Source organism: Hippichthys cyanospilos, chromosome 2, assembly GCF_059441005.1.
Source record: "Hippichthys cyanospilos isolate Australia breed blue-spotted pipefish chromosome 2, RoL_Hcya_1.0, whole genome shotgun sequence".
Taxonomy (NCBI): domain Eukaryota; kingdom Metazoa; phylum Chordata; class Actinopteri; order Syngnathiformes; family Syngnathidae; genus Hippichthys; species Hippichthys cyanospilos.
The window spans coordinates 3,057,871-3,080,449 of record NC_142370.1 but is presented as its reverse complement, the minus strand read 5'-3'; the positions used below and the strand labels follow the sequence as shown (position 1 = coordinate 3,080,449).

Sequence of the window (22,579 nt, the reverse complement as noted above, 5' to 3'; positions counted from 1 at the left end):
TAGGGCCTGAGCAGCGCCTATGGAGAGGTTTCTATTGTTTTTCTCCAGATTAGTTATTATTTTCTTCAGGCCCGAAGAGAGTCACCTGGGAACTTCCTATTGTTCTCCAGATTTTTATTATTTTAAGGACCTGAGTGGCAGGGATGGGAATTTCAGGAACATAAAAGTAAAAACCCTACCACAGTTTGGCTGTGGCCACTGGTGCTTTCACTTAACTGGCAGGTTAATGAGCGCATTGGACTGCAGGTTGAATAGAAATGCCTTTGGCTAAAGCCAAAATGTGGCAGGGTTTATACTTTCTGGACCTGTTATTCCCCTCTCTGCTGAGCAGTGATCGCTGCAATTTGTCTTTTGATTGACTCCATAACATTATTATTATTAGGGCCTGAGCAGCGCCCGCTGCGAGGGTTAGGGTTATAAACTGTTTATTGACAGGCTAAGCGGACCAAAGAATTGGGCAACATGGAAGTTTCAGATGGAACACTTGCTAAAGGACTAAGGGATATGCTAAAGTAGAGACATTAGCTGCAAATGCTAATTCCACAGCACTAACTGAATCCACTCAAGAGAAAGAAGGCCGTGTTAGTACTGAACGTAAGTGTACTGTACGCCCCACCACACTCTCACTGCATCTGGTGCAAACCCTGAGTGCAAAGCTAAGCCAACCCTTTAGTCAAGTTTTTAATGTTTATTTTACATAGAATAAATATTTCACACAAAAGGTAGATAGAAAAAAAGAAGTCACAGAATCAGTCGAGGATCAGAAATGATTTAAAGGCACTCATTCAAGAGCTCATCCATACAGCCGGAAGTTGCTTGCTGGTGGTCACACAGAACACAAGCTCAATCAGTCCACTCATGTAGATTCCAAACATGAACTTGATCATCTTATAATTTGTCAAAACGGCTTATTCGGGTGACAATATGGCAGACACAAGGAACCAATTTTGAAGATGCTAGGTACAACAAGAAGTACAAATGTGATGCTGGACTACACTCTGTGACCTAGTGAGGTTTATTTGCAACATAGGAGTCACCTTACACACACACACACACACACACACGCACGCACGCACGCACACACACACACACACACACACGCGCGCGCACGCGCATGCTCTCATGGCTGAAGCCAGGCATGCTGAAGACATTCAGCAGCGGTCGCCCTGCGTTCTGGCTCCAGTTTTAACATGCTGGACAGGAAATCGCTGAACTGAGCAGCCTGGTCCAACGGCCACTCGTACTTCTCCAGGAGGACCTCAAACAGAGCCCATGGCTTTAGGCTGGATATGTGACGAAGGTCACCTGCCACCCACATATGGGTCACATGTCAGATGTTGTACGCACACGCCAAGGACTTTCAGGTGGGCTCACCCTGTCTGTTGAAGTATTCTCTGGAGTATCGGCCAGACAAGGCAAAGCGCAAAGGGATGGAGCCCAGCAGCTCAATGATGTGAGCGATGTGATCTGAACACAAACATCACGTTACTCAATGCACTAATGTGTGTATGTAGTGCCAACAGGGGACATATGTAAATCAGGGTTACCTCTCTCACAACAGAAACTCATAAAATGGAGTACTGACACGCTATCTTAGACAATAAATACTCTATCTAAAATCTCAATGCCCTCACACACATTTCCAGTGTTGGGCAAGTTAACCTACGTTGCATTGTCACAGCTACCCTGGGGCAGACTGACAAGAGGCAAGACTCTGACCAACCACTGGAGGCAAGGTGGGTGACGTGTCTTGCCCAAGGACACAACGGCACGTGACTCTGACAGAGGGGGGATCAAACAGCAGACCCTTCTGGTACTGGACGACCCCCTCTACTCCCTGAGCCAATTAAGGGCAGGAGTTGTAATCTACTCCCGTTCCAACTTCCATGGTTATGCCGGCAGCTGATGTGTCTCGTCGGCGTTCCAAGCGCAAACACACACATGCTTTAGAGGCACAGATAGAAATGGGAAACTGCAGAGCTTTGGAAATCTGACTTTTACCTAGATATCTTTTGTAAGAAATTGAAATTTCAACGGTATACTGTGATTGTTATCATGTTTGCTACAAGGCTTCACTTTAATTAGACTTCCGACACACGTATATATATATATATATATATACATATACATATACAGTGATCCCCCCTACTTCGCTACTAATGGAGGTTGTGTCAACCCCCCGCGAAGTCTGAAATCCGTGAAGTAGGGTATCAGGCCCTAGATTTCGATGTACACCCCAATACAGCAGCAGTACCCATACACAATCCTTTTTTTGGATTTTTTGTGTATTTGATTTCCTTTCTCCTATTATTTAACATTACATTATCCTTATTAACATTATTATATATTCATTAAATAACTAATATGACGTAGTTTGTTGAGAATTTGTTCTCAGGGCTGTTATCTGCCTTGATTGACCACCGCCAAGACTCCAGTGAGAGAGTACTCAAGTCATCACTTTGAACTTCACATTTATTTTGGCTCATGTATAGTGTATCAAGTTGTATCCGTTGAATAATAAATCATCGACAATCTTAAAGTCAGTAAACTAACATATAAACACCTGCCGAACTTTAATCTATGAATTTACTGTATTTTAAGCTGACATTAGTGGGTTCGCAACAGCTAACAACGACTAACTATAAAGAAAAAACAACATATAACTATAAAGTGCAACCTCTACACAAACAAACACATAAACGGAATAAACACTCATCGCTTATTAAACATAAGCAGTAGCGTGCGTTATCAACATAAATGATTATAAACTTTACATATGAGCTTACGTTGTCATTCACTACGTCACCGTAACTAGCCGAATAACTCACAGAGAACGTAAAACAGGAAAGGGAAATGCAACGTGACCCGACAAATTAAAAGCATGCATTTCAATATAAGATAAAAAAACGTCACAAACTCTAACGCTTGAAGAATTTTTAACATAGTTATTAACTAATATTACTTAGTTATTTAATAAATACAGTGCTGTATAATGTACTTTTTTGCTTTTTTTAATTTTTGTAAATTTTTGCACATTTTTTAAATTATTTTTTATTTTGAAATATTTTTTATTTTTCCTGGAAAAAAAACGCAAAGTACTGAGACCGCGATATCAGAGACAGCGTAGATGGGATCACTGTACTTCAATAGGATTTTCTTTTGTCTCCCTTTGTTTGATAGATTATTTTAGCGAACATGTAAACACATTGCACATAGTTAATATACAAATCATAAATACATAAATAAAATCATATATACTGTGTACTGTATTTAAAATTTACACATCAAACATGTACTGCAAATTTTATACATTTTCTTATTCAATTTATACATGTATATGTTTTTTTTTAAATATATTGTTAAAACTCTTTGAGCACTGCCATTGATTAACATCTTTTCAGCTCTATATCATAGTCGTTACCTAAATTAAAACCTCGAACGGATACACACGTTTGCCTGCTGATGGCTAGCACAAAACAAACAACAAAACAACAGATAAGCCGCACTGGACTATAAGCTTGCAGGGCTCAAATCATGAGGAAAAAGTCGCGGCTTAGAGCCCGGAAAATACGGTATATCATTTTAAAATCGTTAGTAAACAAACATGTTTCGTTTTAAAACAAAATATATAATACAGGATGTGTTACAATAAATTAAAATAATTGTAAATCCACACTGGCTCACACAAACAAACAGACTTGATGGGGACTCTGAAGGACCGGACTTGGACACCCCTGGGGTACGGCTTGAACGTCAATCTGTAAACCTGGGGTGTCTAAGTCTGCCCCTTAAGAACCCTCATCGAGCGTGTCTTTGAGGTATATTTCCTCAAATACACCACATTCAAATGTTCAGCTAATAATCCAGAAGCCACACACCGTTGACATCTATGAACCAACATTAAACATTCTTTAAGAATAAATAAATAATTTATTTCTTAAGTGTACCCTTAACAGTGTTCATGTGTCTCCAGCAGTTGAGAATACTCTTTCAGAACGCGCTGATGTGGCACGGAAACACAGGTAGCACTTTGCGACACGTGCCAGCACAAGATACTGGTGACAGTGCTCTTCAACCGTAAACAAAACAAAAACTGTGACGTCACTCAGGCTAGTGAAAACAATGCGACAAAAACCAAGGAGAAATCTTATTTCTATAATTTATTAAATACATTGACACCTCGAGATATGGTCGCTTCTCTACTTTTTTTCTTGATATTACAAAAATGACTGAGCATATAAACTAAAATGGAATATAACAAACCAAAACTTTAAATCTCAAAATTTCCATACAGAGTTAAATGAGATTCTACTGCTCGTAGGTTAAAATATCAGAATTCACTGCACAGTGTCTTTAACCCCTGGGTGTCTGGTAGATATTTCACTACCTTAGCCTTATCATCATCATGGGCTGACTTTGAAAGGGTCATAACATTGTCAAAAATAAATACATATTTACTTCAACCCCTCAAAATGTTCATTGGCATCAGCCAACATATTTATGAAATTGAAATAGGAATATTTATTATGTCATAGAGTATTATAACTTTTGAAGACTTTTGCATAATGGGAGTCCAGGCAAAGTCAATCATCGGTGTCATTGAAAGGCTTGCAAATGTCATTTTAGCATGTGTATATATATATATATATATATATACATGTATATATATACATGTATATATATATATATATATATATATATATATATATATATATATATATATATATATATATATATATATGTATACATGTATATATATATATATATATATATATATACATGTATATATACATGTATATATACATGTATATATATATATATATATATATATATATATATACACATGTATATATATATATATATATATATATATATATATATATACATGTATATATATATATATATATATATATATACATGTATATATATATATATATATATATATATATATATATATACACATGTATATATATATATATATATATACACATGTATATATATATATATATATATACATGTATATATATATATATATATACACATGTATATATGTATATATATATATATATATATATATATATATATATATATATACATATATATATACATGTATATATATATATATATATATACACACATGTATATATATATATATATACTTATATATATACATGTATATACATATATATATACATGTATATACATATATATATATATATATACATATACATATATATATATATATATATATATATATGTAACTGTGCCGTTCTTTGTCCCCTCTCTATGCCATTTTTCTCACTCTGCGCTCATATGTCTATACACATGTCATGCTCGTCTCCTTTTGGTGGGTGTCACTCGTTCCAAAATGGTGGAACGTTAAAGCTTTGTTTTCCTGTGCTTCCAAAAACATATAGTGCATTTTATTGCTTAATTAAAATAAATCCTTTATATACTTTTTATTTATGATGTTATTTAATTGTATGCATATACATACATTATGTATAAGGAGCACTCACTATACTATTTTGACACCAATTTTTAATATGTATATACAATGTTGATGTTTTTACCTGGGGTTTTACATGCATTAGATAATAAACATAGGTTTGGTTTGTCAGCCATACGGTGAATACGCGTTTAGGATCCTAACCGCGGAACATATTAATCTCGTGACATAGGGCCCATTGTAAACCGGGCGGGGATCATAACGCGAATTCGCCATATGGCGGGAAATCTAAACCTATGTTAATTTGTTAATGCATGTAAAACCCTAGGTAAAAACATTTAAATTGTATGTAAATATTAAAAAAATGTATCAAAATAGTATAGTAAGTGCTACGTATGTATAATATACATGCATACAATTAAAAAACATCATAAATAAAAAATATAGAAAAGATTTATTTACCTTTGAGCGATTTATGGCCATATTCCATAGTGAGGGTAGCCTAGCATAGCCTAGGCTAGCTTATTCTTCTTCATACTTCTTGATTATCTCCAGCTTCGTTTCCATATAAATCATCTTCTTACTTCTCTCTTTAACATCACTAGCAATCTTGGGACCCATGGCTAACCAATTTATTCCGCCCCAACTTCCAAGGTTGCGCCGATCATGTGTCTCGTCGGCATCACGTAAAAACGCCTCAATATGGAGAGAAAAAACACAAATACAGCCAACCCCTAGGGTCATGACAGTTGTTTTTGTCATAAAGCAGGAAAATAAACGTAAAGAGGGGACAAAAAAACGTTGCATATCACGTCGTAAGATGAAGAAATTTATAATGCTGAGATGCCGTACCTCGGGGGGCCTTTACCTTCATCTCTTGTGTAACCTTCACCAGAATGAGGCTCAAACAAATAATCACCGGTGGCCAGTTCGAATGCCTGAAATATTTAACAACCATCAATGACTCTATGTGTGTGTGTGTGTGCGTTCAGTTATTTGTATACCATGCAGGCAGTGCTCCAGATGTCAGCTGGCGGTCCATACTCAGCTCCAATCAGAACCTCAAGGGCACGATACTGTCTCGTTTGAATGTCCTCCGTGAAATGCTTGTGCTGGACGCAGAGAAAGATAGCGAGGTTGAGCAGTGTAATTCTTCATTTGTTTAAAAAAGGGTTAGCACTTGACTCTCACCACCCAGCAGGCATTTCCCAGATCAGCAATCTTCACTCGTAACTTCTGGGCATTCTGAGGGTCAAGAGGACTGAGGATGAAGTCTGATGCGCTGAAAGCTGCAAGCGTGTGAATCATACAGACACACACAGACACACAGACACACACACACACACATACTTGCTTTGAGGAGAAATGTTGAATTGCTTTTTGTTTGTTGTAATTGTGTGTTGGTCAGTTGAACTTTTGCTAAGCCACACCGGACTCCCAAACACAGACTGGCAAATCACATCAGAGGCGAACAGATCTGACACAGTCCTTAGAGCACTTCTAAATTTACTTATTTTTACTTATTTGGTTGCGGCTGCTGCAGTGAAGTGATTGACATGTCCAGTAAGGCTCAAAATGTAAATGTTTTTTTTTTGGTCAGTAGCCTGATAAGCCATCAAGGCTTGCTACTCTTATCCTCACAAGCCTCACGCTTGCTGGTGCTTATCCCAGTTGACTTTGAGCAGTAGGTGGGGACACCCTCAACTGATGGCCGGCCAATTGCAGGGTACACAGAAACAAACGCACCCATGCACAGATAAGGACAGTTTAGTATGTCCAACACACCTGCCATGCATGTTTTTTTTGGAGTGTGGGAGGAAGCCGGAGGGCCCAGAAAGAACCCATGCGAACTTCACAACGGAAGGTGTGAGATAAGTTAATCATAAACTGGCTGTTGCACTGATAAAGCGGCATTGTTTCATGTGCTCCAACTGCTCCAAGAGCCGTGCCGGCTCCCTATTGTCTATGCATAGACATTGGGATGTGTGAGTTGTCAACAATAATCAAAGGGCGAGTGGAGCCTGCCATTTGCACAATAGCCATGTGATGCCACAGATTGAATCATGAGACCCACCACGACTCAGCAACAACTTTTCAATAAAAGACTGCAGCCCGAGAGCTCGGAGAAAGACTTTGCAACGAGGCTGACACACGGTCACGCTCTCCTTCGAGCTCTTCCCACTGCAGTGGTAAAACTAAATCTCTTACTCCTGAGTTATTATTTACACCTCTCCTTGGGTCACTTGTGGGGTATCGAGCAACCTTCAAACCCAACAGAAGGCCAGACCGAGGTGGATTTGAACTCGGGTCCCTGAACTGTGAGGCGGACGTGCTAACCACTGTTTCACGCTTTTCTTGATTATTTCCAATTTTGGAAAAGCCCTCCAGAGGTTTTTTTTTTATCTTGTGGTATTTTAGACCATTTTAAAAAGCACAGAAAGAGCAAACAACCATGTTTTTCAGAAGGTAACCAAAAAGCTTAGTTACCTAAGTATCTAGATTTGGTTTGATTGAGTAGATGTATTGCACACTCTGCCTGATTCTATCATAATTTGGGAAGCTATTTGCTTGTTTTTCAAATTGAAACCAAAGGTTTACCAGATGAAAGGTGTGCAAATGGGGGGAATTTTCATGTTGAACGCTTAAAGCGGAATGGTAAAGTTCTTGGCAAAAGTTTGAGTTTCTGCTCAAGTGGGAGGGTGTTCTCACAGTCGTGTCCACTGGAGTATCCTGACCGTGTGGAAAGTGTTGATTCTGACGTGGCTGAGATTACGGAGCTGGAGAACCCTGAGATGGTGGAGGCTGGGCTGGAGAAGCGACTGGGGCCTTGGCCATTATAACTGTCCTCCAACAAAGAAGAAGATGAGGTTGGGATCACTTTGTCATTGGTTGCATTGTTGATGCTGACGACTGGAGGGCCTGTGAATGCATTTTATTGTTTTAATCCACAAGAATGTGTGTGTGTGTGTGAATGTTATGTGAACAATTGTACTCACAGTTAGTGTGTATGTCAATTTCTTCATCCATCTTCTGAACACAAACACAAGACACATTCTGTGTTATTAATTGAGAATTGAGACTTTCAGACTATGTCACACTTTATTAACTTGAGTGATTGTTCACTACTCATTTGTGGTTTGAATATATTCAAATTAGCTCTCAGACTCACACCTAAAATCCCCATTTCCCAAGTGTTTAGTAGTTTGGTTGGATTCGAAACTTTTGGCACTTAAATAATAAGCATATGTTAAAAAATACTAGAACTAAAGATCACCCCACCTCACACCCAGAACAATCTGGAGTGATTTATTGATACTTTATGCCCCTGGGAGGGCCATCCATGGCAAACAGGTCCTTGGTGAAGGACCAGACTAAGCACGACTCAAAGAAGCCTTATAAGATGTCATATAAATGGATGCAGTCAGGCCTGGCGGCAGGGCTGGCTGGCGAGCACCTGTGGCCTGGGCCTGCACTCACAGGGGACTGGCTGGGCATGACCCAAAGATGTAACTTGTGTCTTCCTTCCCATATGATCAGCGCCTGTGGGAGGGGCCACAGGGGTCGGAGCTGTGTGAGTTGAGTGCCAGCTAAAGGCGGGGACCTTGATGGTTTCAACAAAATCAAGGTTGTTTAGAATAAACTTCTGGAGAACACTCATTAGCGCCGAAAAATTAAGTATATAATCGCCAAACTACAGAATGATTGTGCAGATATGAATTATTGGCCCCACATGTCAGGACGAAAACTGCATTTTTGGCACCATTGTAATTTACCCTATCCTGTATTCCTGAGATGCAGACATAAATACAGTACATTTGTTATATCTCACCTTTTGATTACAGTATTCCCATACTAGCCAACTTGTCCTGGCTTCTGGTACAGCTGAGATGTGATTTCAAGGTTTTGTTATTGACTTAAAAAATACTTCATGGCTTCGCACCTTCCTATCGCGTATTTTCATACCTTCGGTCAAAGGACACCGGTAGGTTAGTGACCCCAAAAGCCAAAAAGAAGTATGTTGGAGCATGGGCATTTTCTAATAAGGCACCAGTGCTCTGGAATGCTTTACCCATGGGAGTTTGAGCAGCTACCTTAGAACCTGAACAATAAGCTAACAAGGCTTTTTTATACTTGTGCTTTTAGTAGTTGAACAGTTTGACTCTGCGTTCTTTCTTTTTCCTTCCCGCCCCCTTCTCTCGGCTTGGAAAGGGGGCTATTGCATGCTGGCATGCAGATCTGCACTGACCAACCAGAGTGAGGTTGGGCCACCCCCGCAGCAGCGCTTCTGTGGAGATGGGATGACCAGACCTGAAGAGGAGGATCTTACCCGCGAAGAGGATCTTACCCGATGGTGTCTCCCGGCATCATGTCTTTTCACAATGGACACTTATTGCTCAATATGGCATGATGTGTTATTTAGGAGTGAGCATCTATTGCAGCGTGTTGAGCATGAAAGGGGGCTCCACCCAGCTGTGGTCCCTTCTTCAAGATTTATTTTTGCCCAGATGGAGTTTTGAGTTTTTCCTTGCACTTCTGGGAGCTTTGTTCAGGGGATGTTATTGTGATTTTGTGATTCTCAATTTTTTTCATGTGAAGCCCTTTGAGACTCTGGGGTGACTAAGAGCTTTACAAACAATCATTGACTTTTTGACTTGAGACATGCACATACTTTTAACATAATTCTGTCATTTGTGCATTCAAGCAAGTTGTGTCACAATGGCGTTTGGTATTTTGTTTATAATATTGGAGCGTGACTCATTCCCACCAAAGAGAGAAAGGCAAATCGGATAAAAAAATTACACAAAAAATTGTAAAAGTTTTGAATTGCCTTTGGAGTACGGTAATTACATATTCTAGTATGTAATTATAAAAACAATTATAATTTATATGTAATTATAAAACAATGGTTTTGATAACTTCTCAGTGTCACTTGCCTCCTATATATATATTATATTATATATATATACAGTATATATATATATATATATATTATACACAATATATATATATACAGTATATATATATATATATATATATATATATATATATATATATATATATATATATATATATATACAGTATATATATATATTATACACAATATATATATATATATATATATATATATTATACACAATATATATATATATATATATATATATATATATATATATATATATATATATATATATATAAGTTGTGCAACATTCATGTCCTCTTTTCATAATTGTCAAACAAAGGATGACTGAAAATCTTCGATCAAACGCAAGACATTTTGTCTCCTAGCTGACATCAGTGGTAAATCTTGCACTACATTTAAGTGTGCTTCAAGCCATGGCACATTTTGGAGCCGTTTTTCAGGAATTAAATTTTCAGCTCAGGCTCGGTTGTCATTATGAGTGAAAGTTAGTTAGGGTATGCAAATGCGGGAAGTGAATCACATGATATTACGCATCAGTGACCAACACCATCTCATGTGCCTTCCTCACCAGAGAGGTGACATTCCATGTCCCAAGAGCTAGCTTCTGTAGCCAGGGATCAATCAAACGAAGGTATCAGCTCTTGGCCGCCACCCAGCTCTCTCGGGACTCTTTTGGCCTTTACCTTTAGCATTTGCAATAGCTATTACCAGTTGTGTATAGTTGTATTAAGTGTTATTGCAGTACCTGAATGTCCAAAAGTCTTTCCGCTAATAGTTTCTCTTGCTGTTTAGCCTTTCTCTTCAACTTTTTCTTCTTGTTTTTGGACATTTTACCAACCTACACAAACAACACAAAATTATGAGAGAATGAGTAGTTACAACAATATTTTAGGATTCATTTTGATGACACATGAACGTAAGCAGTCGGCATCGCATAAAATACTGGGGCCCTAAATCAGTAAGCCCCACCTCCACTAAACTTAGAAACTGCAGTCTTTTGGAGTTGCTTTACTGTTTTTTTAGGATAGGTGTTGGTTTAAGTTTTACTCTTAATGACACCAAAAGTAGAATATAATGCAATATCATCCTTATTACAAGCATTGCCATAGTTATTTTAAAAAGAAACAGCGAGGTAAGTGATACAATGCTTAAAAAATTAAGGTCCTTTATTGCCTATGCAAATTATTTTAGAAGTTGCATTCAGCAGATTCTGACATCTGCTTAAAATAAAACATGATACCCGTTTTGCCACATCATAGGAAGTACATTTTTAGCACTGGCATTTAGGAATAAAGTGTGTTTTTAAAAACCATGAAATAAAGGAACCCTTTTTGAAATGGTGGAGTTCACTTAATAAACTGTAAATAATGTCTTTGTTCATTATAAAAACAAACAAAAAAAATAAAAACACAGTATTGCCTTGGCTTCACTCAACAAACACACATTTTTTACATAAAATCTAATAGGAAAGCAACTATTTTTACTCAACATTTAACTATTAAAGTTTTAATGACAGATATTCATATTTACAGTATGATGTATGTCATGTTTTTGGTTCAAATGCATCCATGGATTTAATTTGTACAATGTTTTAAAAGTTAAAAATACATGTTCATGATTAGTTGTGATTTGTAAACAAGTAAAACAGATGAAAGGCTAAGATTACATCAGTACGAGTGAGACATCTTTAACGGAACTCGTTTTGCTAGCAGAAGATTGTGCAGAGAAGAGTGAATGCTCTTTTTTTTATAAAAAATCTTTGACGTTTATGTCTCAGTGCAGGCAGATTAGCCAACAAGAAAGAAAACATTTCGTTGGAACCACATTAGGCCACTTTTGCCTATAAACATCAAATTTGGAGTAAAGACGGTCTTTTTGTAAGTATTATGTATAAGCACTAAATAACATGAAAAGTTATTTTCAGAATGTTTCAAGGTCGTAATCTCATCAATGTCTGTTAGCTGTACTAATGTATTAACCTAACAACGACCTTGGCATCACACTTACGTTTATACATAGTAACTGTATTCTTTTTCTTAATGTCACAGTTACCTCGCATACGCATGTTACAAGAGCTCCATAAAACAAGACAAGAAAGCCTTGTGTGGAGAATCTTATTGTTAGTTATCAGGCTGTACAGCAACACAGAGACACACGTTGGGAGGACAGCACAGTAAAATGTTCAGTGGAGCACAAGATTTTGCAAAGTACAGTGGGCCCCCAGTTTACGAGATTAATCCATTCCATGGTTGGGATCATAATGTTAATTTGTCGTATGGCGGGCAATCCAAACCTATGCCAAAAACTTTAGAACAGGCCAAAAGGATAAGTGCAATACACACAACAACACATAAAGATTGTTACAGTAGTAGTTAAGTGTGAATGTAAAAAAGGTGAGTATCAATGAGAAAACTCAGTCATTCTTCAGTCATTTCCAAGTACGCAGAGGTGTCTGGTAAAGGTAACAGCCCACACTCTTGCTCTAAAATCTGCTTGATGAACACTTACCCAGTAGGTCAGAATGACAGAGTATTGAAAGCAATTAAAATGTATACAGTGATCAATGATGAAAGCAATAGATCCCTTGCCAGGACAGACTACTTCAAACTGTTTGAGATTAAAGCTGGAGCTACTCTGTACATGTTAAAAACATGCTCATGAAAAGCTAAAACCACTGGCAGGAGAGCAGCTAACCTTTTTATATAATCCATGGATGGAAAAACAGAACTGAAATACCTTCACCTAAGATTGCTCAACATCACCCCCACCAACTAACTATTGCAAAGAAGAGTCAACCAGTCTAACACCATGGTCCAATCCTCTTACTCCTGGGAAGAGACATCATCAGAGTACAACATATGAGGTATGAAATCAGATCAGTGGGGAAGGCTCACAGCCAATCAGAGGAGAATGTTTACAAGACACATGTTCTAGACCAGGGGTCGGCAACCCAAAATGTTGAAAGAGCCATATTGGACCAAAAAAAAACAAAAAACAAATATGTCTGGAGCCGCAAAAAATTAAAAGCCTTGTAATGAAGGCAACACATGCTGTATGTATCTATAATAGCTATATTAGCCTACTATCAAAATGATTAACTACGAATACATAATGAGGCTTCATCATTAAATGTTTATTTTTCCTGCAGTGCATCCTGACACACCACATGACTACTCTGTTGTGCGATGCCGCCTCAAGTTTAACTAAATTACAATATTAATGAATTATGTTTCATTGCTTTGATTAAATTAAATAAAGCGGATTTTAGAAGATTTTATTCATGAGGATTCGAAAAAAATAAAATGGAACGTGCATAAGGTGGCCCTTATCTGGGCAATAAAGTGTAATAAAACGTAGCCTGCATCTATAAAATTAAAACATCCCGTTTTTGTTTACGAAGTCCTTAAATTGGTGTTCTAATATGTTGATGAATGACTCCATGTAGTCACCAACTGTAAACGGTTTGCCACGTTTTATTATCTAATGGGTTGCAACGAAACTTGCAGCAGTCGTGGAGTTTGGAGACGCAATCCACTTCTTAAATATATTTTTGCGCTCCTCTAATTTCTGCAGAAGTAATGCAATCGCACTTTTTTCTCTCATTGCCAAATGGGTACTCGGCTGTAAATGTAGAATGCCTTCCCTGAAAATGTCGTTCCACATTGCTATTTTTGTTATTTGACAGCTTCTCGCTACAGAGCAAACATTCAGGCAATCCTTCCGCATTGGCAACGCATGCAAATGATTCGGTCCGAGAAATGTTGAATCGTCTGTTCTCCTCAGTTATTTTTCTCTTTTTCCCTTTGGGATCCATGTCTCATGGCCGCCGGATTGTTTACAACGGCCACTTGTCTAGCATCCTGCCCTGCTAACAGAAACGCGTGTCTCAGGCTATGACGTAATTCTTCGTTGACAGAAATGTTGAAATGTAATATTTATTTTACACATTTTTACAGCATTGGAAAATGTTAAGAATGTTTTTGTCATGTTTGTCACCCTACAGAAACCACAATCAAACGAAAAAAATATTTTTTTTTCCCCCCATCTTTTTCCATTTTCAATCATTTTTGAAAAAGCTCCAGGGAGCCACTAGGACCTCGCTAAAGAGCCGCATGCGGCTCGAGAGCCACGGATTGCCGACCCCTGTTCTAGACAGTGGTCGCGTATCATATTTTGAACCATGGCCAAACATCATAACAGTTAAATAGAACTATATACTAAAAAAGGACTAGTACAAAACCAAACACTCAGCCACTCACTAAATGTAGGTACACAACTGACTTAGTGTATAACATGGGCAAAGTGGGTAGATTCTGTGTTTGAGAGATTTGACTCAGATGATAAAGTCCCGCTGTCTATGGATGAAAAAAACACTTCCAACTCTTATGGATAATGCAGTCAGTCAGAACAAAAGACTACAGGTGGGTGGCACCCAAAAAGAAGACTTCCAAGCAAAGGGCAAGCTCTAAAACGTCTGTTCTCACTCAGAAAAAAAGAAGCATACATCTAAGATCACTACATTCAGTTCATGCAGAAATTGATGGATTTCAGTCAAGATGAATTGGATCAATCTCTGCCCAAAGGCAAAGAACGTTGGTAACTGCCTAACTTTGGCATATACCACCTACAGAAACCAGATCAAATACGGGTTGTTTTTTATTCTAGCGCAGAGTGTGACGGCATATCCCTAAACCAAGTGCGCTTTACTGGGCCTGATCACAACAACTCTCTGATTGGAGTGATATTGGGATTTAGAACAAAAGCGTGTTGCCCTGACTGCAGAAGTACACCAAATGTTTTATTGCTTTGAGGTATGTGAAGAACACAGAGATTATTGTTGCTATCTGTGGTTTGAGGCCAATGACTTGACTAAGAACATATAGTTGTTGAGTACAGATTGAATGTCCACGAGCTCAGTAATGGTGTCACCTCATGCCACCTCATTTCCAACCTCACCACATCTACTCAGCCCTTCTGCCAAACAGCCCTAAACACCAACAGCTGCTGTTAATCACGTCAGTATATAACCCGGTCTCTTCCTCACCACCTCTGGCAGATTGTCTCCATGCACCGAGCTTCCCAGCATTCCATCCTATCTGTTTGCCCATGTATCGACCTTGCCTGCCCTCCATCTAGCTGATAACCTGCCTGTTACTCTTGATCTTTTGTGCCTAAACCTTGCCCGTATCCAACGACCCACGAGCCTGCCGATCCCCTTGCCAGAGCGCCTGAGCCCCAGTCCCGATTGCTACCATACTAGCAAGTATCCTGTCAATAAATATCCAGTCTTTGAACTTACCTGTCTGCACGTGCTCTTGCGTCCTCCATCTTGCAGCCGCGACAAACGGCCCATCACGTCATTTGTGCATAGGCTTATTTTGTATTTTTTTTCCTTCTATTTAAATACCACTTAATTCTGCTTCCTGACGAACTGCCTGGGCTAATGGATCAATAAATACATTTTAACGACACGGACTGAGGCAGAAGGCGTTTTTAGGTTTATTGCACTTATTTTCTGTTCTGTTGCCTAACTGCCTCCATGCAACGTGTCACGACAATGCTGGTCTGCTATTGGTCAGCGTCTCCTCATGGAGGTGCTGGTCTGCTATTGGTTGGCCTCACTCGTTTCAAAATGGTGGAATGGTAAATCTTTGTTGAATCGCGAGTGGTTAAAAAACTATATATATAGTGCATTTTACTGCATTATTCAAACTTGAAAGGGTTAGCCATGGGTCCCAAGATTGCTAGTGATGTTAAAGAGAACTAAAAAGATGATTTATGTGGAAACATTAATTCTTATTACTCTCATTAATTAATTCTCATTACAGTCTCTGATTTTGACAGAAAAGACTAGTCTCCAAATCAATTAACAACTGCAAAACACCATCTACGTTAATACAAAAATATAATTATCTTTAATGACACCAGTGAAACTCCCTGCGGTTGACGGCATAGGTGAGGTGGAACTAGCAGAAGACCTCATTAGAATAATTAGATACCATGAATAAATTCTCACAAAAAAAATGTCTTTGAATGTTTTTGTAATTAAAAATTAGTACACAGACCAAAAACAAAAAATAGGATACTGTACTCATTTCGTAAGATTATCTTACAAAACAACAAAAAAAAAGATTGTTGTTCTCACCCTTCATATTCAGTCATTTCATATATTGTCCAGCATAATGCATAAATTGGTAGCAGTGGTAATTGTCTAACCATTGTAAGTCAAACAGAGCAAATGCAAAATGTATCAATGAACAGTTGGTTGAGTTAATACATTATGATTTATGTGTGTTTTTTGTTTGAATTTTGTTGCAGCTAGTGTGTGTGTGTGTGTGTGTGTGTGGGGGGGGGGGGGGGGGGGGTAAAGCAGCACTAATCAGTCATTGACCAATCTTGACAGCCAAGCAAAACACAGTTGGCAGTATATTTGGACACTTACCTTAACGTCCCTGGGTGCTGTGCTGACTGGAGGGACATATCGAGAGGAAAACAGAATGATTGAGATGATTGAGAAAGAGGAGAACATGAGACCAGAAAACAAGAAGGGCAAAAAAAATAAAATAAAAATACAGCTAGAAGTTAAAAGACAGCAGCAGAGAAGTCAGGCACAGGGAACTTGGTCCAAAGACCAGAGCTCAAGTCCATACTGAATGATGAGAGATGTATCAAAACAGTCTGTGACAATCTCTGACCAATCAGTGGCCGCCAATCACCTGATGAGCCAGAAGGGTGTGGGGCTCCATTTCTCTGCCAGATGGTGGCCTCAGCAGCCAGCCTCCTGATGTAGACCTCATCAACGTCAAGCAAGATGTTCTCAGGTTTTATGTCCGTGTGGATAATCTTACACTTTGTGTGCAGGTAGTCAAGACCTTGTAGCACCTGCAATCATACAATCACAAGCATATCACATTAGCACAATAAGTTAAACATTTCCTTGTGCAAGTTTGTGTGCATCTTTGTTACCTGTCTAATGATGCTTTTGACGCAAACCAGGGGAAGGCCCATGTAGTTTGACTTGATGATCCATTTTAACAGCTGATGGCCAAGAACCTCCAGAACCATACAAACATCTAAAATAGGCTGAGGATAACAAAGACTCGGCAGCGAGACTTAATCATACAGGTGAGACAGAATGAAGGATACGTACACCATTAACTCCAGAAATCTTGAAGTCATCAATTAATTGGACAATCATCTCCCTGTGAGTATCAGAAGGATCACTGTCCCTCACCTGGAGATAGAGACACACTGTGAGGGTCTTTTGAATTTTGACAAGATATACTGTATATAACCTAACTTCCACAAAAGATTGAAGACTGTCTCCAATGCTCGATATATTTTATTAACAGTAATTACCAAAAGACTGCATATTCTCAGGCGAACTATTTGATGAATTTGATGAATGAGGGTAATTAATACTTAACAATTTTTGTCTAATTCATAACTAATGTAATAAAATTAATTAAAATGTGTGATGACTGAAATGATACACCAGCCGATTGTACACTTTGTAATCCAACGCAAGAAGACTTGACTTTTCGGCCACTATATATATATATATATATATATATATATATATATATATATATATATATACACATATATACACACAGTGATCGCTCCTACTTCGCGGTCTCAGATATCGCAGTCTCAGTACTTTGCGTTTTTTTCCAGGAAAAATAAAAAATATTTAAAAATAAAAAAATCATTTAAAAAAATGTGCAAAAATGTACAAAAATTGAAAAAAGCAAAAAGGTTCATTATACAGTACTGTATTAATCAAATAACGAAATAATATTAGTTAATAACTATGTTAAGAATTCTTCAAGCATGAGAGTTCGTGACGTTTTTATCTTATTTTGAAATGCATGCTTTTAATTTGTCGGGTCGCATTGCATTTGTGTTTCCTGTTTTACATTCTCTGTGCGTCATTCAGCTCGTTATGGTGACGTAGTGAATGACAACGTAAGCTTATATTTGTGTGAAGGTGAGACCTTCACACGTTATTCCATGACTTTTATTGTGTGAAGGTGAAACCTTCACACGTTATTCCTTGACTTTATTATTATTGTGTAAAGGTGAAACCTTCACACTTATGTTTTTCTTCACCTTTATTATTATTTTTGTTATTATTATTTTTATTATTCTGCCCGTTTTTTATGTTCGTTTCTAGTCCTTCCTAGTTCATCCAATTCATTCCATTCAAACTTCATATCATTCCAAATAGTCATGTTTAGTGGGGGTCTATTTTTAAAGTTTCAACTTTTCATCGTTTTCCTACAATTTAAGTTTTTCTACCGTAAAAATGGCCTAATGTTAAGTGAATGGAGTGGTCTTTGCACTTTATTTTTAAACTTTAACGGTTTCAATAATTCCTGTGTCCCCGTGGCTCGGTGGTATTGTTGACGTATTCCCACTTCAAGTTCGTGGGTTCGATCCCAGGTTGCATCTTTTCACACATTCAGTGTTTTTTTTCCAGTTAATTCCGTTTTTTCTTTTCGTTTCAACTCCTTCCCAGTTCATCCAATTAATGCCGTTCAAACTTTATATCATTCCTTATATTCATGTGAAGTGCTTTTGTATTTTTCAAGTTTCAACTATTCATCGTTTTCCTACAATTCATGTTTTTTTATTCTATTCACATTTAAAGTATTTAGCCTTTTCAAACTGTTCTTACATTTCATACTTTTCATTCCACAGTTCAACTTTTTTCAGTTTTTTAACTTTGTATTATTCGTAGTTCTTCACAGATTCACGTTCAAACGTACGTCATACTTTATTTAATGCGTTAGGGTTTTTTCAAGAAAAATTTAAAATATTTAAAAATAAAGAATTTAAAAAATGCGCAGAAATGAAAAAAATATATACATTATACATTATACAGTACTGAATTCATTAAATAACTAAGTAATATTAGTTAATAACTATGTTGAGTTCTTCAAGCGTTAGAATTCGTGACGTTTTTTTTAATCTTATTTTGAAATTCATGCTTTTAATTTGTTGAGTCGCGTTGCATTTCCGTTTCCTGTTTTACGTTCTCTGTGAGTCATTCGGCTTGTTACAGTGACGTAGTGAATGACGACGTAAGCACATATTGATAGTTTATTATCATTTATGTTGATAACGCACGCTACTGCCTATGTTTAGTAAGCAATGAGTGTTTATTCTGTTTATGTGTTCGTTTGTGTAGAGGTTGCACTTTATAGTTAGTAGTTGTTGTTAGTTGTTGCTAACCCGCTAACGTCGGCTAAAAATACAGTAAATTCATAAATTAAAAATTCGGCAAGTGTTTATATGTTAGTTTACTGACTTTAAGATTGTTGTTGATTTATTATTCAACTGATACTACATGATACACCATACATGAGCCAAAATAAATGTGAAGTTCAACATGATGACTTGCGTACTCTTTCACCGGAGTCTTGGTGCAGATAACGAGTCCTGAGAATAAATTCTCAACAAACTAAGTAATATTAGTTATTTAATGAATATACAATAATGTTAATAAGGATAATGTAATATTAAATAATAGGAGAAAGGAAATAAAATACAAAAAAAAAAAAAGGATTGTTTATGGTTACTACGGCTATATTGGGGCATACATAGAAATCTAGGGACTGATACTCAGCGGATTTCAGACTTCGTGGGGGGTTGACAACCCCTCAATAATAGCGAAGTAGGGGGGATCACTGTACACACACACACACACGCACTGTGTCTTACAAGGCAAGACATACAAAATAAAGTGTTGGGTTTTGTGAAGAGTAGGAATGCAACAGCATGCATGCATGATTAAATCAAAGACATGCTTAACACTCACACATCTGAGCAGTTTGATCTCATCCAGTGCAGTCTCTGTGTAATGGGGGGCGCTCTTCACCACCTTCAATGCCACAAAACGTTTCTTCCTAAAAACAAAGAGAACATACGTTGTCTGAGGACATGGCAACAAGTGAAACAATAGAAACAAGACAAACTGTAAAGAGTCGTACTGCAGGTCCCAGCAAAGCCAGACGGTAGAAAAATGTCCCCAGCCAAGTTTCCGGACTACGTGGTACCTTGCGTTAAAGAGGTCCCCAATGTTGACCGGGTAGTAACCTCCTGGAAAACCAAGACAAGAACTATTGCACATACACATATACAGCTAATGGTCACATGAACGTAAAGTATCATGAGAATATATTGTCTTATATTAAAAATGCAAACCTTTGCAGTAATCTGATGGGTCTTCTTGCTCTTCATCATCAGAGCCCAGCAGCTGGGCTGGAAAGGTTAATTCTGCTGATAGTGGTAGCATGGCTGTGCATGTTGGTGCTGCTAGTGTCACATTATTTGAAGGGTTAACATTTGAGATTTTAGAGCCTGTTGCAGATGAGGAGCAAAGTGGTGAGGTCAAATGCGAAGAAAAGATACTAGTGGTGAAGGTCTCAGAGCTGAGCGACAATGGGTCAGGCTGGGAGGGGCTTAATGGGGGAGTTGATGTTTCTCGATTAGATTTAGAATTCTCAAATGTTAAATTAGTCCATGTGCTGACATCATGCGGCATTTCTTTCCTGACACTTGATGGTGATTGGCTCATGGTATGAGTGAGACTCTGACATGTGACAATAAGTGACTGGTTGTCGAGAGAAATCTTAGATGAAACAGCATATGTATGGCTGTAGGCAGGGCTTTGAGAAGTCATAGAAAACGAGTGACTGTGGGTCGGGCTCAGCGATGGGACAGTAAGTGGCTGGCTGTCAGCAGAGTTCTGAGTCATGACATTAAATGATTGTTGAAGAAGTGAATCGTTTTTTGGAGGACTGTGACTTAAGACGGAGAGTGGATAGCTGTTGAATGGGCTGTGAGCTTGGATAATAAGATCTGCATTAGGACGTGACTGGCTGTGGGTGGGGTTAGGACCTGCATCAGAAAGTGCCTGACTCTGAGAGGAACTCTGAGATGGGAAAGGAAGTAAATGCTGGCTCCGAGGAATTGATTTGCTGAGGGTAGAACCCTGAAATGGAACATAAAGTGGCTGGCTATGTGCAAGGCTATCATGTGAAATATGAAGTGACTGGTTTTGGATAGTTCCATGAATAGTAAGTGGCTGGTTTGGGTGTGTCTCAGTCAAAGGGAGAAGCATGAAACTTGGAGGAACATCTTTAGGGCATTGAGAGCAATCTAAAGTATCATATTTTAAATCTGTGATGGGCGGGTTATTGTGAGGGAAGCATGTATCCACGGAGTGGGGAGGTACTTCTTGGGCATCAACTGTGGTATCATTGAGTATACTTCCTTGAGGTGGGGCTATTTTGGGGGTGACTGGCCTGACCAAGAGGTCTTCCTGCATTTGGGGTTGTGGTTGATCATGAAGCTCATCAGAACTAGAAAGGAAAGAGACCCCCATTAGGCAACTCACTACTGAAAAAAAACATTCACTACTTCTGATTGATGATTGACAGTGCCTAAAGACTCTTGCAAACGTAAGGAAACCCACAACCAGGTGAGTCGTGAGTTTCATTATTTTAGGGCACAGTTTGAGTCGAAACAAGTGGCAAAATGGCCACCTCTTGAGAATGATGAAACGCCAATCAGCAGTACAACATGGGTCAGTCACCTACATCACCTTATTTGGACACACACACACACAAAATGTAAAAAACAAGGTTTTTGTGCATAGACATTTGATGGGTACAGAGTGTCAGGCTAGGGCTGCAACGACATATTTTAACAATATTTTATCAGATTGATATCACATTTTTTTACTCAATCTCTTTTCACTCTAACTCAAAGATATATAACACTGTTTCTAAAAAAATATGTATATTTTATTTATGAAGGGGGAAAAATATATATACACCTAACATCTCACCTCAAATCTGTAAAAAGTTATTGCCCCCTCTCCCTTGTTAAATTACAAAACAACCGTGACTACTGTCACCAAAATTTGGGGAAAGCTGAGTATATTTTCACAAGCCAGACCCAAACCTGATTACCAACCACCGCTGTTGGGGAAAAAAAATAAAAAATAGAACAAAGCATCATCACACAATCCAAACAAATACCAAAAGAAATTAGTAAAAAGTCGACTGAAACCTATCAGTCTTGGAAAACGTTACAAATCCATTTCAAAGTCTGTGGAGCTCCAGCAAAGCACTGTCAGAGCAATTATCCACGCAACGATGACTCATCCACAAGGTCACAAAAAATACTAGAAAAACATC

The 22,579-nt window shown here is 38.0% G+C and overlaps 1 protein-coding gene across 4 annotated transcripts in view; it reads right to left on the bottom strand.

The window, feature by feature from the left end:
- Window positions 1-615: 615 nt before the first annotated feature.
- LOC148426875 (SRSF protein kinase 3-like) overlaps window positions 616-22,579 on the bottom strand; it is a 27,672-nt gene continuing 5,708 nt past the window's right edge. Inside the window, exons 3-18 of one of the 4 annotated variants that reach the window (XM_088407806.1) lie at window positions 20,787-21,739; window positions 20,580-20,690; window positions 20,366-20,474; window positions 20,194-20,281; window positions 17,517-17,604; window positions 17,337-17,443; window positions 17,087-17,252; window positions 16,813-16,838; window positions 11,116-11,208; window positions 8,446-8,479; window positions 8,159-8,368; window positions 6,641-6,738; window positions 6,454-6,561; window positions 6,318-6,387; window positions 1,375-1,467; window positions 616-1,305 (exon numbers count right to left, since the gene is read on the bottom strand). In XM_088407806.1, the coding sequence (XP_088263932.1) occupies window positions 1,121-1,305; window positions 1,375-1,467; window positions 6,318-6,387; window positions 6,454-6,561; window positions 6,641-6,738; window positions 8,159-8,368; window positions 8,446-8,479; window positions 11,116-11,208; window positions 16,813-16,838; window positions 17,087-17,252; window positions 17,337-17,443; window positions 17,517-17,604; window positions 20,194-20,281; window positions 20,366-20,474; window positions 20,580-20,690; window positions 20,787-21,739 (2,539 nt within the window). In that variant the 3' untranslated portion in view covers window positions 616-1,120. Of the gene's footprint in view, window positions 1,306-1,374; window positions 1,468-6,301; window positions 6,388-6,453; window positions 6,562-6,640; window positions 6,739-8,158; window positions 8,369-8,445; window positions 8,480-11,115; window positions 11,209-16,812; window positions 16,839-17,086; window positions 17,253-17,336; window positions 17,444-17,516; window positions 17,605-20,193; window positions 20,282-20,365; window positions 20,475-20,579; window positions 21,740-22,579 lie in introns of all 4 variants that reach the window. The other 3 variants (XM_088407804.1, XM_088407805.1, XR_015864759.1) reach the window with 3 other exon arrangements.